This window comes from Schistocerca americana, chromosome 8 (assembly GCF_021461395.2).
Source record: "Schistocerca americana isolate TAMUIC-IGC-003095 chromosome 8, iqSchAmer2.1, whole genome shotgun sequence".
In the NCBI taxonomy this organism is placed as follows: Eukaryota; Metazoa; Arthropoda; class Insecta; order Orthoptera; family Acrididae; genus Schistocerca; species Schistocerca americana.
Genome location: NC_060126.1, coordinates 225,702,726 through 225,725,200, shown reverse-complemented (window position 1 = coordinate 225,725,200; position 22,475 = coordinate 225,702,726). Strand labels below are relative to the sequence as shown.

Here is a 22,475-nt window from a genome sequence, read left to right as displayed (position 1 = left end):
AATTACTGCTACCAGTCACGTTTTTTTTGTTTTGTTTATATTTTGCACGACGCGTTTCGGGAAATAATTCCCATCCTTAAGTGCGTTTTTCTCTAAGTTTTCATCATGTGTGGTGTCTTTTTATGTGTCAGGTCTTGCATTCTGTTTTCTTTACTGTAATTTATAAGAGAAACACGCACAAGACCTCACAAATAAAAAAACACTACACATAATGAAAACTTAGAGAAAAAAACGCACTTGAAGATCGGAATTATTTCCCGAAACGCGTCGTACAAAATATAAACAAAACGATTAAAAACGTGAGTGGTAGCAGTAATTTATTTATAAAGAAAACTATTTACTATACAGTCGCAGGCTTTCACAAACAATCTACAAAAAGGAAAAGGCTTGTTAATTTATATCTTTGACATCTGCCATGACACGCTTCCAGCATTTGTCATAAAATATTTACAAAGAGTGTTCCTTATGGCGTTGGCTGTCAGTCCTCCTCTTATGTTGGCATCTTGGGCTAAGTCTTCCAAACCAGTGAAGGATGTGGTGTCTTCAATTATAAATCCATCTCTCTGACGTACAAAATTGTGTAAAACAATGCAAGCTTTAACCATTTTTACTGCAAAATCTGGATGAACATTTAAAGGTCGGTGAAACAACCGCCACTTATTGGTGAGGATGCCAAAAGCACATTCCACATACCTCCTTGCTCTGCACAAACGGTAATTAAATACACGTTTCTCAACTGTCAAGTTTGTTCCCCCAAAAGGCCGGAGCAAATGCGTGTGTAGGCCAAATGCTGCGTCTCCCACGAAGAAGTAGGGTACTTTTGGACCTTCCGTACCAGGCAGACATTGGACGTCTGGAAATTCCAGGGAATTACTTTCTATTGACTTCCATAAACTGGACCGTCTGAACACTGAAGAGTCACAGTCTTTGCCATAACTTCCTACGTCGACATAAATGAACCTGTAGTTGGAATCCGCTACAGCCATCAGAACCACAGAAAAGTATTCTTTGTAATTGAAGTACATTGATCCGCTATTAAATGGGGCAGTAAGACGGATATGTTTTCCATCCACCGCTCCTAAGCAGTGGGGGAAATTAGCAGTACGTTCAAATCCAGCCGCTATTGATTCCCATACCTCTTTGGTCGGTCTTTGTATACATTCTTCCCGCAGTGATGACCAAATTGCTGTGCATACATCACTAACCACTTTACTTGCTGTAGAAATCCCAATTCTGTACTGGAAATGTAAGTCAGTGAAGGAACAACCGCTTGCCAGATACCTGAACAAAACGAAAAAAAATCAGTGACATTTAGTTTGCAGTGGACATTTTTTGTTACAGTTTTGCTTTTTTCTATACAAAATTAAAATGTTTTCATACAGTTTTGTTTTCTTTTGATGTAGGTATAGAAGTAATACGGAGGTGGACCAATCTACGAGACTCCTTTGTGAAGTCAAACATAAAAATTCAAGCTGCGAAAAAAAGTGGCTCAGCAGCAAAGAAAATGAAAAAGTATGTATATTCTGATCAGCTGCAGTTTCTAAAAAAGCTGTATGATGCTCGAGAGACGGAGGACAGTTTTCAATCGGAACGCACCGCCAGACTGGAAGAAGATATAGAAACGCAGGGCTCCGTCGAAAATACTGAGAATGTTTCTGGGCCATTTGATACAGCACCCACACAACAAACATCCAAAAGCGAGTGCCATACAAACAGAAAACATAGAAAACCTGATGCAATCGAAATGAAAATATTACGAGCTCTGGAAGAAGACAAACCTTGCAGCAAAATGTCATTTTTACTTAGTCTGAAGCCTCATCTGGAAAAATTTGATGAACAGGATTATCTTCAGTTTCAGATGGGAGTCCTCAAAGTTATAGAAAATATATATGAAAGGAGAAATATATTGACAGCTCAACCTCCTCCATTTACCCATTACACACCTCCCATGCCCTATAATAATAGATTTCAAGCTTATTCTTATTCACCTATGGAAAATGCTGCTCCAATATCCTCTTACCATACGCATCAGATTCGTCCTCCTCCAGCTGCACCAAACCCAACTACTTTTCTCGAACAACCATTACAGACTTCTCAAGGTCGCAGTTCTTATCAACGAATTAATAAAGTGCCACCACCATACCCTTCGCCTTCCACAAGTAGCCATGAAGGCCCACCATCAACAACGCAGTTCTACAACGTTTTTGCAGAGAGCCTGTCGCCACAAAGTGACAGTACAGTCAGTCCTGCTACAAACTCTTTGGTTTCAACTGCTGATATTGATATTGACTTTTCTACTTCATAATCTGAGCGTAATAAAAATGTAAAACACAAATAAATAAGTAAATAAACAGAACTAGTTTTTATGTATTAAATTACCTTAACGTGATAGCCAGCATTTGAACAGGTTGGATGCAATTGCGGAATTGTGTGTTTTGTCGTTGTAACACATCCTTTAGTTTTCTATGTAATTCGTCAAACGAGGTAATAGACATTCGGAAATAGTTAAAGAATTTATTTCCGTCGTTCCTCAAATCTTCAAAGAGTGTATAAAATAAACCCACTTCGTCTCTTCTCTGGTTAATGGGGTGTACCCACAAAAGACGACCTTTTCTTTTGCGGCGACGATGAAGCAACCACAAAGCAACAACTCGTTTACGGTTCATCTTGATACACACATTAAGCAAACTGAATAGACACCAACAACTGGTCACGTCAAAAAGCCGTGTAATGTGAAAGCAACACAGGCACGGCTAAAACTCGTACGGCTTTTTGCCGTACGGTCAAAACCGTATAGTGTGAAAGCGGCGTAATTGTTTTTGAAAATGAATTCATTGCTGAAAATAGTAACAGAGCCAGGGAAATTCAGGAACTTCAAAATGAAAATGAATTGCTACATGAAAAAATTTAATGACTTGAAAGTAAACAGTGTTATTGCAGACAGTAGTGTTGAGAAAAAGGTTGACAGTTTAGAATCAAATCTTACCAATAAATTAGACGCATTGAAAACTAAAATAAATCAAGTTGAAGAATATCTTATTAACAACAATTTGTACAGTCATGGACCAGTATGGTCGAACCTGTTAGTGAAAAGATTTCTTTGTGATAATTTGCACCCAGTTGATTTTTTGCACCATTGCAAGGACAATTTTGTGGCAGGAATGTCTGATAATTCAAAAATTAAATTTGTCAAAAAATTTTTTGGAGGTGAGACCCTATCCTGGGCTAACCAAAATTTCGATCAGTGGGAAACCTTTGCAAATTTTGAGAGAAGCTTCTGAAACAAATTTTGGTCAGAATGTAAACAGGAGAGTATTAAATCTGAAATTTTAAACAGACCTATTTTCAGAGGGAGAGTGGGCACAATGAAAGCTGGTCAGAATCTAAACAGGGGAGGATTAAATCTGAATTTTTAAATGGACCTATTTTCTGAGGGAGAGTGGGCACCATGAAAGCTGGTCAGAATCTAAACAGGGGAGGATTAAATCTGAATTTTTAAATGGACCTATTATCAGAGGGAGAGTGGGCACCATGAAAGCATTTTGTAAAGATCAATTGAGAAAATTAATACATTTAGATAAACCTTTTGATGAAATGACACAAACAGATGCACTGAAAAAAAGGCTACCTGAAAAATTTCAATGGGATTTAGTTCACGGGTCTGATGACTCTGTGGAAGAATTTTTAAAATATGTGGATAAACTGGATAGGGCATTAGAAAGAGGGAATATGCAAATTTTAACAATGGTGAACACCAACAGGGGGGGGGGGGTATTCATACAGGTATGGAGAGATGAGACTACAGAGACAATAGATATGAACTACACAGGGGAAACAATAGGGATCATAATGGTAATGACAGAGACAGGGATAGAAATTTTGGAAATAGAAACAGGTGGGATGACAGAAACAGGGGGGAACAAAATTGGAAATCAAAAAGAGAAAACAGGCAGGAAAACTCTGGACTGCTTCAATGAGGATCTACAGTTTTGGGGCGATTAAGTTTAATGACAATAGGACCTACGATAACAACTGGGAATTTACAGATAGAGGAAGAAGGACAAATGTAACTTATTATTATAATAAAACCAGTGGAAGACAAAACAAATACACACCACAAATAACAGACATTCATATTGAACACCAAATTAATACTTTAAATTTTGATCAGAAATTTTGGGATACATTAACAGAAAATAATAATGTTGACAACAGTAAGGTAACTACTTCTGTGAACAAGTCAGATGAGGATATTGCAATTGTGCCAGAATTTTATGATTGGTAGAATGATAATCTATGTAATTTGAAGTATATGACAAACATTTCATCTCTGATTTTATAAGTTAGTTAATGAAAATGAAAAGTTATATGAAGAGAGAGAGGTGGAACTTAATGTGACAGTGGATAAGATGCATGATTAGGAAAGTTTTGATTTTGATGAAATTATGGAAGCTAATGATGTTGTTGAGAGTTTTATGGAGGTAATTAATGGTGAGATTAATGCTGTGGATGAGTATCAGGTATTCGTCGAGATTATTTCAAGTGAAATAGTGAAGCCATGTGATGATGAAGTTGGTAACTGTGAGCATTATGATGAGGTAAATGTGGTCAGTGCTGAGGTAAGTGTGGTTAGTAATGAGGTAGAGGACACTCATGCATTTGAAGAACAGTTAAAGGTAAGTCAGTGTAACCAATTTAATGTAGCAGAGGACTGTAATGTTATGCCAGTTAATAGTATGAAGTATTTAAACCCACATATAAGTTCTGAAGGAAAAGGTGAAAAATTTTTAAAAATATTGTGGAACAGTTGCAATTACAAAACAGATAGGGAAGAGTTGTGGAACTATTTAGCTAAAATTGGTCGAGGGTTATATCCTCACTGGTGGCAAAGTGTAAAATGTAATGAGTATCTGTTGTATGCTCAACCTGTTGTATCCATAGGTGATGTTAATGAAAGTGCCAATGTGTGTGTGAAGCTGTTATAAACTGATGAGGAAAATAATGATGGTAATTTTAGAGAAATTGAAAATGACCTGTTACATGAATCATTAAAAGAAAAAGTAGAAGAATGTGAATAAGGGTGTCCATACATTAAAGCTAAAGTAAACAGTTGGGAGGGTAAATGTCTCATTGATACAGGGAGTCCTATTTCAGCTATTTCAGAAAAAATCAGAAATAAAATTACGGACAGTGTTGATTTTGTTGAGGTCCCTGTCATGGGAGTAAAGATAAGAGGAGCTACAGGCAAACGCAGTAAAGTCATCAAAAGTCAAGTATTTCTATCATTTGAAATAGAAGAAGTAAAATTTGATCAGGGTTGTCTTGTTATTCCAAGTTTAGAAGAGAACATATTGTTTGGCATGGACTGGGTGTTAAAGGTAAGTGCTGCATTTAGCTGGAGTGAGATGAACTTAATTGTGTGTGAACCCAAAAGCAACAGTATTGTATGTACACAACTGTTTATTATGCACTGTGGAGAAGGTTGCAAACATGTCAGGAAAATCATAGACTATGAAGAGAATTTGTACTGTTGTGATAACAAGCCTGAGCTAAATTTTTCTGGTCAAAATTATGAAAACCTAGTTAAAAGCAAAGTAGAGGAAGCAATTAATTTGGACAGTGATCAAAGGAGACAGTTGAAAAATTTATTGTGGGAATTTCCAGATGTTTTCAATGAGAAACCTGGAAGAGTCAGGAATTATCAGTGCACTTTACACCTTAAAAATCATGAACCTTTTTTCCTCAAGCCTTATAGTATTCCTTTTGCAAAAAGAAAAGAAGTAGAGAGTGAGATACAAAAAATGGAAGCATGGGGTATAATTGAAAGAAGTAACAGTGATTATAATAATCCTTTGGTGGTGGTTTCCAAACGTGGAGGTGGTGTTAGACTTGTACTTGACTCTAGGCACCTTAAAAAATTTTTGAAAAGAGAAAATGATCATCCAGAAAACGTAGATGATTGGTTGGTTGTTTGGGGAAGGAGACCAGACAGCGTGGTCATCGGTCTCATCGGATTAGGGAAGGAAGTCGGCCGTGCCCTTTCAGAGGAACCATCCTGACATTTGCCTGGAATGATTTAGGGAAATCACGGAAAACCTAAATCAGGATGGCCGGACGCGGGATTGAACCATCGTCCTCCCGAATGCGAGTCCAGTGTCTAACCACTGTGCCACCTCGCTAGGTAAACATAGATGAACTGTTACATAAATCTGAATGTGTGAAATTCATGAGCAGCTTTGACTTAACTTCAGGCTTTCACCAAATTTCTTTAGAAATAAGTTCTAGAAAATACACTACATTTTTGTATGGGGGAAAAAGTTATCATTATTTTGCTGTACCATTTGGACTAACTGTTTCTGTTGGTGAGTTTATTAGAGCATTAGATCCTGTTTTGGGGGATGAACTACTGCCTAAACGTACAGTAAATACAGATGATGTTTTGATTTCTGGAAAAACATGGGAAGAACGTTTGGAATTGCTAACACAGGTGTGTAAAAAATTAAGGGAAGGGGGTATGACCTCAAAGTTAGAAAAATGTAAATTTGGAGTAAGTGAATTAAGAATTTTTGGGACACATTATTTCGGAAAAGGGGATTGAACCTGACAGAGAAAAAATTTAAGCTATAGAGAATTTTCCTGGTCCTAAAAATAAAAAACAATTAAAACTTTTTTTTTGGTCTTGCTGGATTTTACAGAAAGTATGTCTGTACGCAAGCTATGAATGCTTCTTGTTTATGTAATCTATTAAAGAAAAATACTGTCTGGGACTGGTCATCTGACTGTCAAAAAGTATTTGATGAGATAAAGAAACAACTTTCACAGAGCAGAATTCTATATAGGCCTGACGTGTCCTTACCCTTCTATTTGATGACTGACAGCAGTGATACAGGATTAGGAGCACACTTATTTCAGGAAAAAGTAGTAAGAGATCATATTGAACACCATTCCATTGCATTTGCTAGTAGAGTATTACAAAAGTATGGAAAGACTTACACTGTGACTGAAAAAGAACTTTTGGCTATACATTGGGCTTTCAACAAATTTAAAAATCATCTTCTTGGACACAAAGTGATTGTTTACTCTGTTCACAAAGCACTAAGTTCCTTACAGGAGTGGCATTATTTTTACAACAATTTGATAATGAAATTAAATATATTAAGAGGAAGGAAAATGTTATTGCTGATGCACTTTCTAGGTCTCCTATTGGGCTAAATTTTGATAATGAAACAGGCATTGATGACACAAATTTCAAAATTATGTATTTGAAAGGGATAAAAGAGGAAGGAGAAATTGTTAAAATTTGTAATGACATTAGGAGACACCAAAATCATGATGAAAATTGGAAATTGGTAAAAAGTTATTTGGGAGTTAAGCAAAAGGTAGATGATTATTATGAGGTACATAAAGGAATACTGTTCAGAAGATTAAGACCTGATCTGGATGACTGGAAATTATGTTGGCCTGAGCAGCACATTGACACATTAGTTAAGTTTATACATGAGAGCTTTGGACATTGTGGTTCTGCCAAATGCATACAAAAGATTTAGGAAAACGTCTATTTTTATAATATTGCCAGAAGAGTGAAGAAACAATTAGCAGCCTGTGACCTATGCCAAAGAGTAAAGGTAAGTAATCAAACATGCAGAGGGATGATGCAAAATATTTTGCCCAGCAAAAATTTAGAACTAACAGCTTGTGACATTTATGGACCGCTTCTCAAGTCAAAAGGAGGTTACAGTTTTATCTTTGTGATTGTTGACATATTCTCAAAATTCATCAAATTGTATCCATTAAGGAAAGCCACAAGTAAACAGATTACATCTAAATTAACCAGTGATTATTTCCATAAGGTAGGTACTCCACAAGCAATCTTGTCAGACAATGGCTTACAATTTACATCAAAAGTATGGAGAGATTTTGTTGAAAATTCGAGCATAAAAGATATTTTGATTTCAGTTTATCACCCGTCCAGTAATCCAGCAGAGAGGTACATGTGAGAGATAGGGAGGTTGGAAGAACATATAGTAGTAAGATCAATGTAAACTGGATTCAATATGTAAATGAATTCGAAGATATAATGAACAGTTTGAACATACACCTACTGGCTTTTCACCATTCGAAATTATGTTTAACAAAAGTCCCACTAGCTTTATTACTGAACACATAGACTTTCCAGTTTGTCAAATTTTGTCACCTCAGGAGAGAGAGCAAATTGTAAAAGACACCATGAAAAAACAAGCAGATTACAGAAAGAAAAGATACGATGCAAAAGGCAGGTTTTCACACTTTAATATTGGTGATTTGGTTTTTGTTAAAATGAAAGAAAAATCTAAAATTATGACTTCAGAACTAAAGAAATTTTTTGACATTTATATAGGACCATTTGAGGTGAAAGAAAATCCTCACCCAAATGCTTACAGATTGATCTATCCTAAATCTAGGAAATTATTTGGTTTGAGAAATGTAACTGAATTGAAACCTTATAAGTCTGATACCTAGAATGAAATTTTTAAATCTCAATAACCTGGAATACAAGGAAAATTGTTCACGTTTTATATTGTTTATGAAGTTTGTTTCCTACCATGTGATATGGAAACTATATATGGTACTAAAGCTTACTTAATGTAATTTCTATTTTGATGACATGTAATATACATTCTATTCATTGAATATATGGCTAGATGTAAGAAAATATTTTGATGGTTGCTTCTGCATTTTATTTTCTTTGTGTGCTAGGACATGTGCTATTGTGGTTGTAGTTTACTCTTGTTAGTTATTAGACATTTTGGTGAACATTTTGACATTCATATTTTGTGCTTACTACTATTTTCTTCATGTGCTGATGTCATTTATGCTGAAAACATTTTGTTGCTGTTTTTATATTTTCTGAGCCTATATGTTGGAAAAGACTGAAACTGGAATATTATGAACAGGCTATGCCTGCTTATTTGCCCACTTGACAGTTGAGATTTACGAAATGGAGGGCTTTCCACACTGTGGAATTAATTCATTCTTTTTTGTATTATTGGTGAACCATTCTGTCTGCCTATGGAGGCAACACATAGATACTGACAATTGTCATTTTTCTTAATTTTGTCTTTTTATATCACATGTTTAGGATTAGTGTGATACCTTTTGATATTTTGCATATTATGTTGATGAAATTAAGAGGACGCTTGTTGTAAAATCCAACCTCTACCTTTGTCATTTCGATAATATTTCTTCTGTCTTTGTAAATGTCAGTGGAGCACTGAGCACTTTTCTTCATTTGCACATGTCAAATTGTAGGTTTTTTTATGCTAAAGTCAGGTTGGATCTGTATTGGGGGGGGGGGGGGGGGTAAATATTGGGATAGACAATATATATCAGTGATAGGTTTCTTAAGCTACTGCAGGGGGATTATCACAGTCGTCCATTCTGCCATGTCTGCGTTGTATTTTATATTGGTGGGCGGCTGTTGATATTCTGCTCGCAGTTATATTTTTTGAGCCCTCCCCTTTTATTTCTTATCCTACTGCCTGTCACTGATTCTATTCTATTTTTCTTCTTCTGCTGATGAGAGGGGGCTAGGCTGAACTCTCCAGTAGTACCTATTTCTATATTTCTTTCCCATCCACAGATTTTGAGGTATCGCTCCTCCCTTGTTGCAGTGTCTATAATTGTACCATGTCCTCATGCTCTTCAATACAGATCAAAAAGCAATTGTTTTCTTAAATGCTCTCTGGTAATACTTTTCTTTGTCACAAATTTCCATGTTAATGTAGTAAACTCTATCTGGTTGAATAACTTTCAAATTAATTTCCAGATTTATTTATACACTATCATACCATATTATAGTAGAGTAAAAATTCCCATCACTTTCACATCAGAATGTTGAAGGGCCATGGATGATAAAAAGCTTGCTAATGACATGTCACAAACAAGATTTTTTTAAAAGTAATGTTAGAAAATGAGAAATTTACTATGTGTTGTAATATGTAGAATTTTACTGAATATGAATAACTTTTAGACTATTATAATCTTTCATATTGTTACTTTCATGTCATTCTACTAGTGTTAGATCATTCTTGGTGACACAATATAACACGGAATATTTGTATAGGAACTTTTACTGAACTGAAGAATAAAGCCTATGTAATAATTTCAGGTAAATAACCCACCAGCTAAAAGGAACTATGCAAAGGGAATAGCTATGGACCTCTTATCAGAGGAAAAACTTAACTAGGAGATCAGGAACTATAGTGGTGAAATGGACAGTGAGTTATATATAAATGATGGACTGAAAATAACAATTGGACTCTAGTTTAAAAAAAATTTTTTTTATACTTTTCTTATTATATTGCCAGGAGACATATTCTGTGCTCATGTACATAGTTTTGACTAAGATCCAAAACTTATATGAGTTTTTCTTTACATACAATATGTTACAGATTAACAGATTACATTTTGATATTTATGTGTACTGTTGTAAAGAGAGTGAAGGGAGGACTGTTGTAATATTTAGTAATTTTTGCAAGTTTGAAAAGATATGGCTAAGGCAATTCTTAATCTATTACATTTCATTTCTTTAATATTATACCACGAGGATCAATAATCTCTATGTACTGTTTCAATTATTAATCTACATAATGATTACTGTAACTTACTACCTTATTATCTTGCTATTTGGGACACCCAATCCCATGCAGCTTGTGCATGGAATTGTGTGTGTGTGTGAGGGGGGGGGGGTTGTAATGGTACTTGAATGATATAACCATTACAGCACCAGTAATATTCTACTATGTTTCTGTTAATTACTTAACATATTTCTGAGACAACATTCAGATTTCATTTCATTTGTGATACATCAATATGTTTATATTGCAATGATATTATTCTTATGTGTATTCTTTCTTTTGCCACTATGATCTTTGATGTACTTGTAACTCTGATTTTTGGGCGCGTAAGCGATTATTAGTTAGTTGTTGAGTTGTTAGAGAGTCGGACCTTGAGAAAGTCAAGTGTGGACGTCATGTTGGAAAGACTCATAACGTAGTCCACTTACAAAATGTGAACTTTAATAGTGACTGTGATGAAGATTTTTTCAAGTATGTTTTGTATTGTGAAGTGATGTTTTGTGTTTACGTGATATTGCAATTGAAAGGAAGTGTAACTTAAATTTGGAGTGCTGATTGCTTTTTTTGCATCACCATTGTCCTGCAAAAGTGTAATCTTCAAGAATGATTTGTGAAGCGCATCTACAAAACTTTTGAATATAGCAGAATAAAACCTAGGCCTCTTTGAATCAGAGCTTGGAATCTTAACCACCTAGTTTTTCAACGATTGAGCCATGATTTTACGAAGAGACCAGCGTCTTAAACACAAAAAGATGAGTGCCTAGTTTTCTTCATTATTACATGAAATGACTATTAACTGTGCTCTAATGACATCTGTCACATAATATACTGTTGTTGCCCGATAATGCAGTATTTAGCAGCGTGAGCAACACGACAATCGTTATTAAAATTTTGACCTTTGTTGTGGTAGGGTTGTTAGACGTTCCGGTTTCACTTCTACATTCCAGAAAAATATCTTCAAAAACCTTCTTATCATTTACATGTATTAGTAACGAAAACATGGCCTAAGCAGACTGTAATCTATTTATTGCCCGTGCTAGGAGCTACTTTCAACCACCGCGCATTCTGAATCACCTGAAATACATAAGCAAACGTGGTAACATTGGTTTATACATTGTCTGTTTACGTGAAAGACCTCGTGCACAAATACGCATCACTGAAAAAGTTACTTAACTATCACAGGCCTCGTGCTTCACATCAATTTTGGTTAAAGAGCCAGTACATATATAGAGGCACACATCGCTTTCATGTGCCTGTGTAGCACAGATAGAATCCATCAGTGCGCTAAATCATGTCCATTGATAACACACACAGAACGTAGCCATAACATAACACAGGGCACAGTTGCTTTGGTGTAGCCAAAGATGCTGAGAACTGTATCTATGGATAGTCGACAGCATTATGTACGGCAGTGGCGCAATATTTACTGACACGTTTTGCTTGTTACATCAACCGTTTAAGCAAAGCACCGGAACATAAACTGATAGTGTATGTCGTACATTAACAAAATATTTATCTAGTACACATTATATTCGCTATATATTAGAGTCTGAAAAGGTATCCTCCAGTGATTATGTAGGCAAGATTACTTGATTATTACAATACATATGAAGAGTATGCAGTAGTTGACATAAGGCTTGACTACATCAATGAAGCCATCAACTGCCTTAGTTCGAGGTAAATGTTGGCCCTAGTTATACAGGGTGAGTCACTAATTATGGCCACCTAGAATAACTCCGAAAGTTTTGTAGTAGCTGAAAAGTTTGTGGGACAAATGTGGTATGGAACAGCGAGGACCATAATATGAGCATGGTTTTTTGTTGCTAGGTAGGGTCGCGTCAGAGATATGAAGGCCAACTTAGTTTTTTAAACTGGTATGCATATTGTTTCGTAACCTGCATCCATTCACGTCCATTGTGCATTCCGACACACTTGGACAATTCCAGCAGGACAGTGCGACACCCCACAGGTCCAGAATCACTACAGAGTGGCTCCAGGAACATTCTTGAGTTTAAACATTTCCACTGGCCACAAAACGCACCAGACTTGAATATTATTGAGAATATCTGTGTTGTCTTCCAACGTGCTGTCCAGAAGAGGTCTCCGCCCCTGCGTACTCTTACGGATTTATGGATAGCCCTGCAGGATCATGGTGTCAGTTCCCTCCAGCAGTACTTCAGACATTAATCGAGTCCACGCCACGTCGTGCTGCGGCACTTCCGACTGTTCGCGGTGGCACTACAGGATAACTGGCAGATGTACCATTTTCTTTGGCTTTTCAGTGTATCTCGGCCTGTCGTGTGTACTTATTTCTCTACTATCTTACGTGAAGGTACTCATAACTAGCTCGCCCTAACGGCATAGCAAGTGGACGAGAATACTTTACTGTCAATCGTCACGGCTTGCTCCGAAGTTAGCGGAATGATTTACCGTCGAAATATTAGCAGAAGGCAGAAATGAATGATCATATGTTATTCATGCCGGGAGTCTCCACCTGGAGAAGTTTGGTCTCCGACCTGTCACACTGGCCGATTTGTGTTTTGGAAATGGTGGAATGGTGATGAACACAACACAACACCCAGTTCCCGAGTGGAGAATATCTCCGATCCGGACGGGAACTGAAACCACTGCATAGCAGTGGAACGTCTGTGAACTGAGTGAAGGGGCGGACTATCAATAGACAGAATTTGGTTGCAGCTGAATTCCCGCAGTTTTATTGATCAAGACATTGGATACATTATGTCCTCATTCAAGGTGAACGACACATAGGGGGTTAAACTCTCAGATGGGGTGCTCCTCCTTATGAAATAGTAATTTTCTGCGTTAAATTAACCTCATTACTTTCACACAAGAGCTGTAGAAGAATATGTTTAGCAGTAAGCGTTCTGTACTGCTGTTTGCTGATTCTCTGACGTCACTAAGGAACAGATTCTGCCTCAAGAACATCCCTCACACTTGAGGCTCGCCCATTTCTGCGACGTATTTGTGGTAGTCCTTAGTTTTCATTGAATTAATGAACTGTAACTTGCTGTTCTGTTATTCTACATCTACTACATCTACATGGATACTTTGTAAATTACATTTAAGTGCCTGGCAAAGGGTTCATCAACCATCTTCCCAATTCTCTATTATTCCAATCTCGTATGGCGCCTGAAAAGAATGTACACGTATATCTCTCCGTACTAGCTCTGATTTCTCCTATTTTAGAGTGGTGATCGTTACTTCTTATGTAGGTCGGTGTCAACAAAATATTTTCACATTCAGAGGAGTAAGTTGGTGATTGGAATTTCGTGAGAAGATTCCGTCGCAACGAAAAACGCCTTTCTATTAATGATGTTGTTGTTGTTGTGGTCTTCAGTCCTGAGACTGGTTTGATGCAGCTCTCCATGCTACTCTATCCTGTGCAAGCTTTTTCATCTCCCAGTACCTACTGCAACCTACATCCTTCTGAATCTGCTTAGTGTATTCATCTCTTGGTCTCCCTCTACGATTTTTACCCTCCACGCTGCCCTCCAATAGTAAATTGGTGATCCCTTGATGCCTCAGAACATGTCCTACCACCCGATCCCTTCTTCTGATCAAGTTGTGCCACAAACTTCTCTTCTCCCCAATTCTATTCAATACTTCCTCATTAGTTATGTGATCTACCCATCTAATCTTCAGCATTCTTCTGTAGCACCACATTTCAAAAGCTTCTATTCTCTTCTTGTCCAAACTATTTATCGTCCATGTTTCACTTCCATACATGGCTACACTCCATACGAATACTTTCAGAAATGACTTCCTGACACTTAAATCTATACTCGATGTTAACAAATTTCTCTTCTTCAGAAACGCTTTCCTTGCCATTGCCAGCCTACCTTTTATATCCTCTCTACTTCGACCATCATCAGTTATTTTGCTCCCCAAATAGCAAAACTCCTTTACTACTTTAAGTGCCTCATTTCCTAATCTAATTCCCTCAGCATCACCCGACTTAATTAGACTACATTCCATTATCCTTGTTTTGCTTTTGTTGATGTTAATCTTATATCCTCCTTTCAAGACACTGTCCATTCCATTCAACTGCTCTTCCAAGTCCTTTGCTGTCTCTGACAGAATTACAATGTCATCGGCGAACCTCAAAGTTTTTATTTCTTCTCCATGAATTTTAATACCTACTCCGAATTTTTCTTTCGTTTCCTTTACTGCTTGCTCAATATACAGATTGAACAACATCGGGGAGAGGCTACAACCCTGTCTTACTCCCTTCCCAACCACTGCTTCCCTTTCATGTCCCTCGACTCTTATAACTGCCATCTGGTTTCTGTACAAATTGTAAATAGCCTTTCGCTCCCTGTATTTTACCCCTGCCACCTTCATAATTTGAAAGAGAGTATTCCAGTCAACATTGTCAAAAGCTTTCTCTAAGTCTACAAATGCTAGAAACGTAGGTTTGCCTTTCTTTAATCTTTCTTCTAAGGTAAGTCGTAAGGTCAGTATTGCCTCACGTGTTCCAGTGTTTCTACAGAATCCAAATTGATCTTCCCCGAGGTTGGCTTCTACTAGTTTTTCCATTCGTCTGTAAAGAATTCGTGTTAGTATTTTGCAGCTGTGACTTATTAAGCTGATAGTTCGGTAATTTTCACATCTGTCAACACCTGCTTTCTTTGGGATTGGAATTATTATATTCTTCTTGAAGTCTGAGGGTATGTCGCCTGTTTCATACATCTTGCTCACCAGATGGTAGAGTTTTGTCAGGACTGGCTCTCCCACGGCCGTCAGTAGTTCCAATGGAATATTGTCTACTCCGGGGGCCTTGTTTCGACTCAGGTCTTTCAGTGCTCTGTCAAACTCTTCACGCAGTATCATATCTCCCATTTCATCTTCATCTACATCCTCTTCCATTTCCACAATATTGTCCTCAAGTACATCGCCCTTGTATAGACCCTCTATGTACTCCTTCCACCTTTCTGCTTTCCCTTCTTTGCTTAGAACTGGGTTTCCATCTGAGCTCTTGATATTCATACAAGTCGTTCTCTTATCTCCAAAGGCCTCTTTAATTTTCCTGTAGGCGGTATCTATCTTACCCCTAGTGATATAGGCCTCTACATCCTTACATTTGTCCTCTAGCCATCCCTGCTTAGCCATTTTGCACTTCCTGTCGATCTCATTTTTGAGACGTTTGTATTCCTTTTTGCCTGTTTCACTTACTGCATTTTTATATTTTCTCCTTTCATCAATTAAATTCAGTATTTCTTCTGTTACCCAAGGATTTCTACTAGCCCTCGTCTTTTTACCTACTTGATCCTCTGCTGCCTTCACTACTTCATTCCTCAAAGCTACCCATTCTTCTTCTACTGTATTTATTTCCCCCATTCCTGTCAATTGCTCCCTTATGCTCTCCCTGAATCTCTGTACAACCTCTGGTTCTTTTAGTTTATCCAGGTCCCATCTCCTTAAATTCCCACCTTTTTGCAGTTTCTTCAGTTTTAATCTACAGGTCATAACCAATAGATTGTGGTCAGAGTCCACATCTGCCCCTGGAAATGTCTTACAATTTAAAACCTGGTTCCTAAATCTCTGTCTTACCATTATATAATCTATCTGATACCTTTTAGTATCTCCAGGGTTCTTCCATGTATACAACCTTCTTTCATGATTCTTAAACCAAGTGTTAGTTATGATTATGTTATGCTCTGTGCAAAATTCTACAAGGCGGCTTCCTCTTTCATTTCTGTCCCCCAATCCATATTCACCTACTATGTTTCCTTCTCTCCCTTTTCCTACACTCGAATTCCAGTCACCCATGACTATTAAATTTTCGTCTCCCTTCACAATCTGAATAATTTCTTTTATTTCATCATACATTTCTTCAATTTCTTCGTCATCTGCAGAGCTAGTTGGCATATAAACTTGTACTACTGTAGTAGGTGTGGGCTTCGTATCTATCTTGGCCACAATAATGCGTTCACTATGCTGTTTGTAGTAGCTTACCCGCATTCCTATTTTCCTATTCATTATTAAACCTACTCCTGCATTACCCCTATTTGATTTTGTGTTTATAACCCTGTAGTCACCTGACCAGAAGTCTTGTTCCTCCTGCCACCGAACTTCACTAATTCCCACTATATCTAACTTCAACCTATCCATTTCCCTTTTTAAATTTTCTAACCTACCTGCCCGATTAAGGGATCTGACATTCCACGCTCCGATCCGTAGAATGCCAGTTTTCTTTCTCCTGATAACGACATCCTCTTGAGTAGTCCCCGCCCGGAGACCCGAATGGGGGACTATTTTACCTCCGGAATATTTTACCCAAGAGGACGCCATCATCATGTAATCATACAGTAAAGCTGCATGCCCTCGGGAAAAATTACAACTGTAGTTTCCCCTTGCTTTCAGCCGTTCGCAGTACCAGCACAGCAAGGCCGTTTTGGTTATTGTTACAAGGCCAGATCAGTCAATCATCCAGACTGTTGCCCTTGCAACTACTGAAAAGGCTGCTGCCCCTCTTCAGGAACCACACGTTTGTCTGGCCTCTCAACAGATACCCCTCCGTTGTGGTTGCACCTACGGTACGGCTATCTGTATCGCTGAGGCACGCAAGCCTCCCCACCAACGGCAAGGTCCATGGTTCATCATTAATGATGTCCAGCGCAAATCCTGTATCATTTCTGTGACACTCTCCCATATTACGTGATAGCTCAAAACGTACTGCCTTTCTTTTGGCTAGGATTTTACTACTACGTTCTGTACTTGCACAAATAACTCTGACATCATTATTGTTCTTGCTGCTGCATAACCGACGAACACTGAAAGGAGGCAGAGGTTGAGAATAGTTGTTGTAAAGCTTAGCGTCCCTTCTGTCAAAGGTGTTATCATCAACAGTGCCAAATGACTACACAGCGTTTTACACTGTGACATACTGTATTCGACCAGACTAGTAACAGGAAACAAATTGCAATATTAGCGTACCCGTTACTACTGCCGTGTTTGAGTTCCCTTATTTGTATGATGCCACACTGCATTTTTTTAAAAAACAAGATATGTATGTACCCTCAACATTCTGATGAGATCTACTTTTCATCCAATTAATTGTGTTATATTCGCCATAGTTCCCACGTTACAGTGTTACTTGGTGAAGATGCGGGATAATATAAAACAATTTATAACACACAACACAACGGGTCTAGCGCCAGGGTGAGCTATGCACGTACCATGGATAAATGTATTTCTGTTTATAAACAGTGGGCATCATTCATGTACATCATCCACAGCAAACTGTCTATGAGAGATGAACAAGCTCTAAACAGACAGACACTGTCTAACATTCTCGGTAAGCACATAAGTTTCTGAGGACTTATTCTACATCTCCATTGTGAAAGAGACGCTTTCATCATATACAAAAAGTAATTCCTCATGGTCTGTGTCGAAATTAAGTTTGCCCTGTATCGTGTACCTAAGATTTGGCTTATCTCACTAAGTGAAGTACCTTGACTCTCAAATTTTCAGGGTCAGAGATTTAGCTCTAGTGGGATGACGAAACTTATTTTGTGCTGTGTATGTGCTCATCAAATAGTATATAAGGTGCTGGGATGGACCTCTGGGCAGTCACAGACCATCACGATGCAGCGCCTCGCTCTCTTCCTGGTGTGCCTGCTGGGTTCTGCCCTGGCACTGCCCTCCCAGGCCTTTCTGGGAAGGAAGGCTTCAGGCCGCATCATTGGGGGGACCAACGCGGACATCGCCGACTACCCGTGGCAGGTGTCCTTCCAGAAGTTGGGTTCGCACAACTGTGGAGCGTCCATCATCGGCTCCAGCTGGGTCCTGACGGCGGCCCACTGCGAGGACGGCCTCAGTCTCTCATGGATGAGTTTCCGGGTCGGCAGCTCAATCCGAGAGAGCGGAGGCTCCGTCCTGCAGGCGTCTTCTGGCTTCCAGAATGAGATTTTCACTCTGCAGTGGAGTGTGCGCTGATATGAAACTTCCTGGTAGATTAAAACTGTGTGCCCGACCGAGACTCGAACTCGGGACCTTTGCCTTTCGTGGGCAAGTGCTCTACCATCTGAGCTACCGAAGCACGACTCACGCCCGGTCCTCACAGCTTTACTTCTGCCAGTATCTCGTCTCCTACCTTCCAAACTTTACAGAAGTTCTCCTGCGAACCTTGCAGAACTAGCACTCCTGAAAGAAAGGATACTGCGGAGACATGGCTTAGCCACAGCCTGGGGGATGTTTCCAGAATGAGATTTTCACTCTGCAGCGGAGTGTGCGCTGATATGAAACTTCCTGGCAGATTAAAACTGTGTGCCCGACCGAGACTCGAACTCGGGACCTTTGCCTTTCGCTGGTATGCGGTACAATACACCTTTAACGTTTTGCCACTTGCAGAATTGGCAACAAATAGTGTATGTTTCAGATAAGCGACAGTAATATTGACCTTTTCTTTCCAATAAATTAAAAGTAATACGATAAATAACTTAGAAAAATCGAATATACACAAGAGTCTTTTGTGGTAATCCACAACCTTTTCTCAAGTACAAACAACGGGAAACGGAACTTAAAGAGGAAAAATAGTTACAGCAATGGTTTTTAACTTTTCTTCTTTGATAGTTAAGTTACTATGACCGAGAAGAAGAAATTCGACTTTGCTCATGTGAAAAACTGATCGTATTTTTTTAGTACTAAATCAGTGACACTAAAATGACGTATGGAAGCAGAGCCGAATGCTTATACAATCAATATTGTTCTGTCGTTCTTCCAAAAAATCGGAAAATTTAGGACGTACGTTTCCAATAAGAAGGCACTATTGCTAATAAAGCAATGCTGCTTGAAGTGCTGCAAAAGCCCCATGTTTTAGTAGAAGCCACTGTGTGGGTAACAGAACATCACAAATGCCAAAATTAATTTGATCGTCAGTGGAATATGAATTACTTCAATTCTACCTATTTCTCGCTATTCAGACAGGTTTTGTAAAAAATAACCGAGTACCACCCCTGTGCCGATTCTGACATAGTTACCCGCGTAGTCCAGGGAGTATCGGAGGATTATTCACTGTTCTAGCTACGGAAGGGCCACTTCCCTTTACGTAAGTGATAGGTCTGTCGTTCAGTGAAAAGAGCATGCAATTGTGAACCATTAATGAAATTTTGCACCACATTTTATAGCATTGGTTTTAGGATGGTATGTGGTTGAAACAACGTCTTGAATAATCATATAGTACATCGATAATGCTCGAAACCTAATCTGAAAATAGACATGCCTTTTAAACCACTTTCGCAGATACGAAGAGGGACAGATTGACTCAACAATTCTTTTCGAATGTTATCTCTCTCGTTTTACGAGTAAACTTGTTTCCAATCACGGTCTTAAACAAGACACGGGAGGTGATGTTTCAGTCAACAAAATACGTAACAGTGCGTGCACATAATAGTAAGTCTTTACGCAACGTGTCCACATCTGTTGTTCCTGATCATTCACCTCTTGTTGTACACTCAGTTAACTAAAGCACTATTATATCTTTGGGATATTAGCACTTTCTGCTGTATGCTTGGAAATATTTTGGAATGGGGTACACAGCATTTGCAGATATTCTGGCGTACGTCGCTCCAATGGCGTGAAATGTTTGAAGTAATGTCAGGCAGTCTCATCTTAAGTAGTTATATAATACGATAATGCTATCGCACACATATTTATTAGTAACCAGACGAGCACACTCTGAAAGCGTTTCTCGTCATCATCTGTATTACACTTACACGGACGGAGAGGTAAACTGTCAGCTGCCACCTGACCACTTGCCAAGGGCGTAAAGTACAATCCATAGCACGTAACAAAGAAGATTCACGCTTTTCAGTAATGGACTAAATACCTTATGAACGGAATATTCGAGATTTGTATCATCTGTATGGATGCCTATTCATTACTTATGAGTTAGTCTTTCCCTTTCCGGTTTCTTGACGTTGACTATTTCCTTTCCAAACCACGCATGGCTCTCTCACGGATCTTCTACAATAAGGAAAAAATGAAATATACGAATTCGTAAGTCAGTGTCAACGTAAACTCTCCTAAAAATGCCACCTCACCTCTCAGCAAGGCACTGCCCCTAATCGACGCTCATGCACCTTGTTGCGCAACTGTTGTCAGAGCTACCACCGGCCTGTAGCGAACAGATGACTGCACGCAGCGGACCGGCCTGTTAGGTGACGTCACAGAATCGTTTCCTCTGAGAATATTGTAGTCCTGCGCGCAGCAGTGTATAGGCTGTGGACTGGCACTCCGGGAAAGTTTCTAGTAAAATCCCAACCTTAGTCCCAATCTCGTGTCCACACTGCCTCCGCAGTAGGAGTCTAGTGAGGTCTGTGTGTGTTTGGCAAGTATCCGGTTCGCTTCTCGGCAGCAACGCTCAGGCGGTGGTCCTACCCTCTGACGGCTACGACCCGGCAGGTGGTCTGGCGGTGACTGTGACCGGCTGGGGAGACACCAGGACGGGGGGACCTGCAGCCGCCAACCTTCAGAAGGTCGACATCAGCATCGTGGACCGCAACGCCTGCAGAAACATCTTCGCCAAAACTAACACTGTGACCGACCGCATGGTGTGCGCTGGTCAGGCCGGCCACAGCGTCTGCAACGGAGACTCTGGCGGCCCCCTGGTCAGCGGAAACACCCAGGTGGGCATCGTCTCCTGGGGATCGAGGACCTGCGAGTCTGCGCCCGGAGTCTACGCCAACGTTTTCAACCTGCGCTCCTGGATTCGCTCTGCAGTTGGTATCTAATTTCAGCAGGCCCTCAGCTGACCTGCCTTTCTTGCTCCATAAAATATTTTTGTTTAATGGATGACTATGTAATATAAAATAAAAATAAACTGTACTACTGACGTTAGTTCATTCCTTACTGAAATGCAAATTAATGACTTCCATTTAGAGCTTTTAACATTGCATCGCGTTAGTAATCGTGAATAATTTAAAGATTATAAAGAATCCGCATCGATTGCATTTAGTTGACGACATCGTCCAGCAAAGCCTTTCTGGATCAGTTCATCCAAAATCAACAATACAACTTATAAGCGAGTGTCATATGTTACATATGATTATATAAGATGAAAATGAGAACGATCATGTCAAATTCAGCTGCAATTAAAGCTTGTTATTTGTTAGCCTCTGATTGCACCAAAAACACTAGACAAGGTAAAATTTAGAAGCTTTGACAAACATTCTTAATTTCTGAATTTCCGATCTGTCCAAAAAGCTCTACCTTTTACCTGGCTGCGTGCATACCTCTTTGATATTATTTCCAGTGTCAGTGACAATGAAGGAAGTGCTTCGAGGTTCCCATATATATCCAGAAATATTTCTCATACGTACAAACACACTCACGCACACACACACACACACACACACACACACACACACACACACACACACACACACACACAAACGCTTAAACACGCTTACACTGAGGTGATAGAAGTCATAGGAAACTCCTCATATCGTGTCGGACCTCCTTTTGCCCTGCGTGGGACAGCAACTCGTTCGAACTAGTCGTTTGGAATCCTCTGCTGCCACTATAGCCGTCCGTAATTTAGTGCATGAACTGACTTCTCAATTATGCCCCTAAATGTTCTGCTGGATTAATGTTGGGCGATATGGGTGGACAAATCATTCTCTCGAATTTTCTAGAATGTTCTTCAAACAAACTGCGAATAGTTGTGGCCACGTTACCCGACGTATTGTCATCCATAAAACTTCCAATGGCTGAAGATACACTCCACGTAGCTGAACATAACCGGGGACCCAGTTCATTCCTTGTAAACAGAGTCCACACCGCTATGGAGCAACGACCAGGTTGCACAGTTCAAATGGCTCTAAGCACTATGGGGCT

The 22,475-nt window shown here is 39.1% G+C and overlaps 1 protein-coding gene across 1 annotated transcript; it reads left to right on the top strand.

Annotated features, from left to right (window-relative positions):
• The first annotated feature begins 4,445 nt into the window (after nt 1-4,445).
• LOC124545690 (trypsin alpha-4-like) lies at nt 4,446-21,370 on the top strand. Its single transcript, XM_047124636.1, has 3 exons — nt 4,446-4,619; nt 18,111-18,559; nt 20,995-21,370. Exons 1-3 carry the CDS (start codon nt 4,446-4,448, stop codon nt 21,368-21,370), a joined length of 999 nt encoding a protein of 332 aa, XP_046980592.1.
• Nucleotides 21,371-22,475: the final 1,105 nt, after the last annotated feature.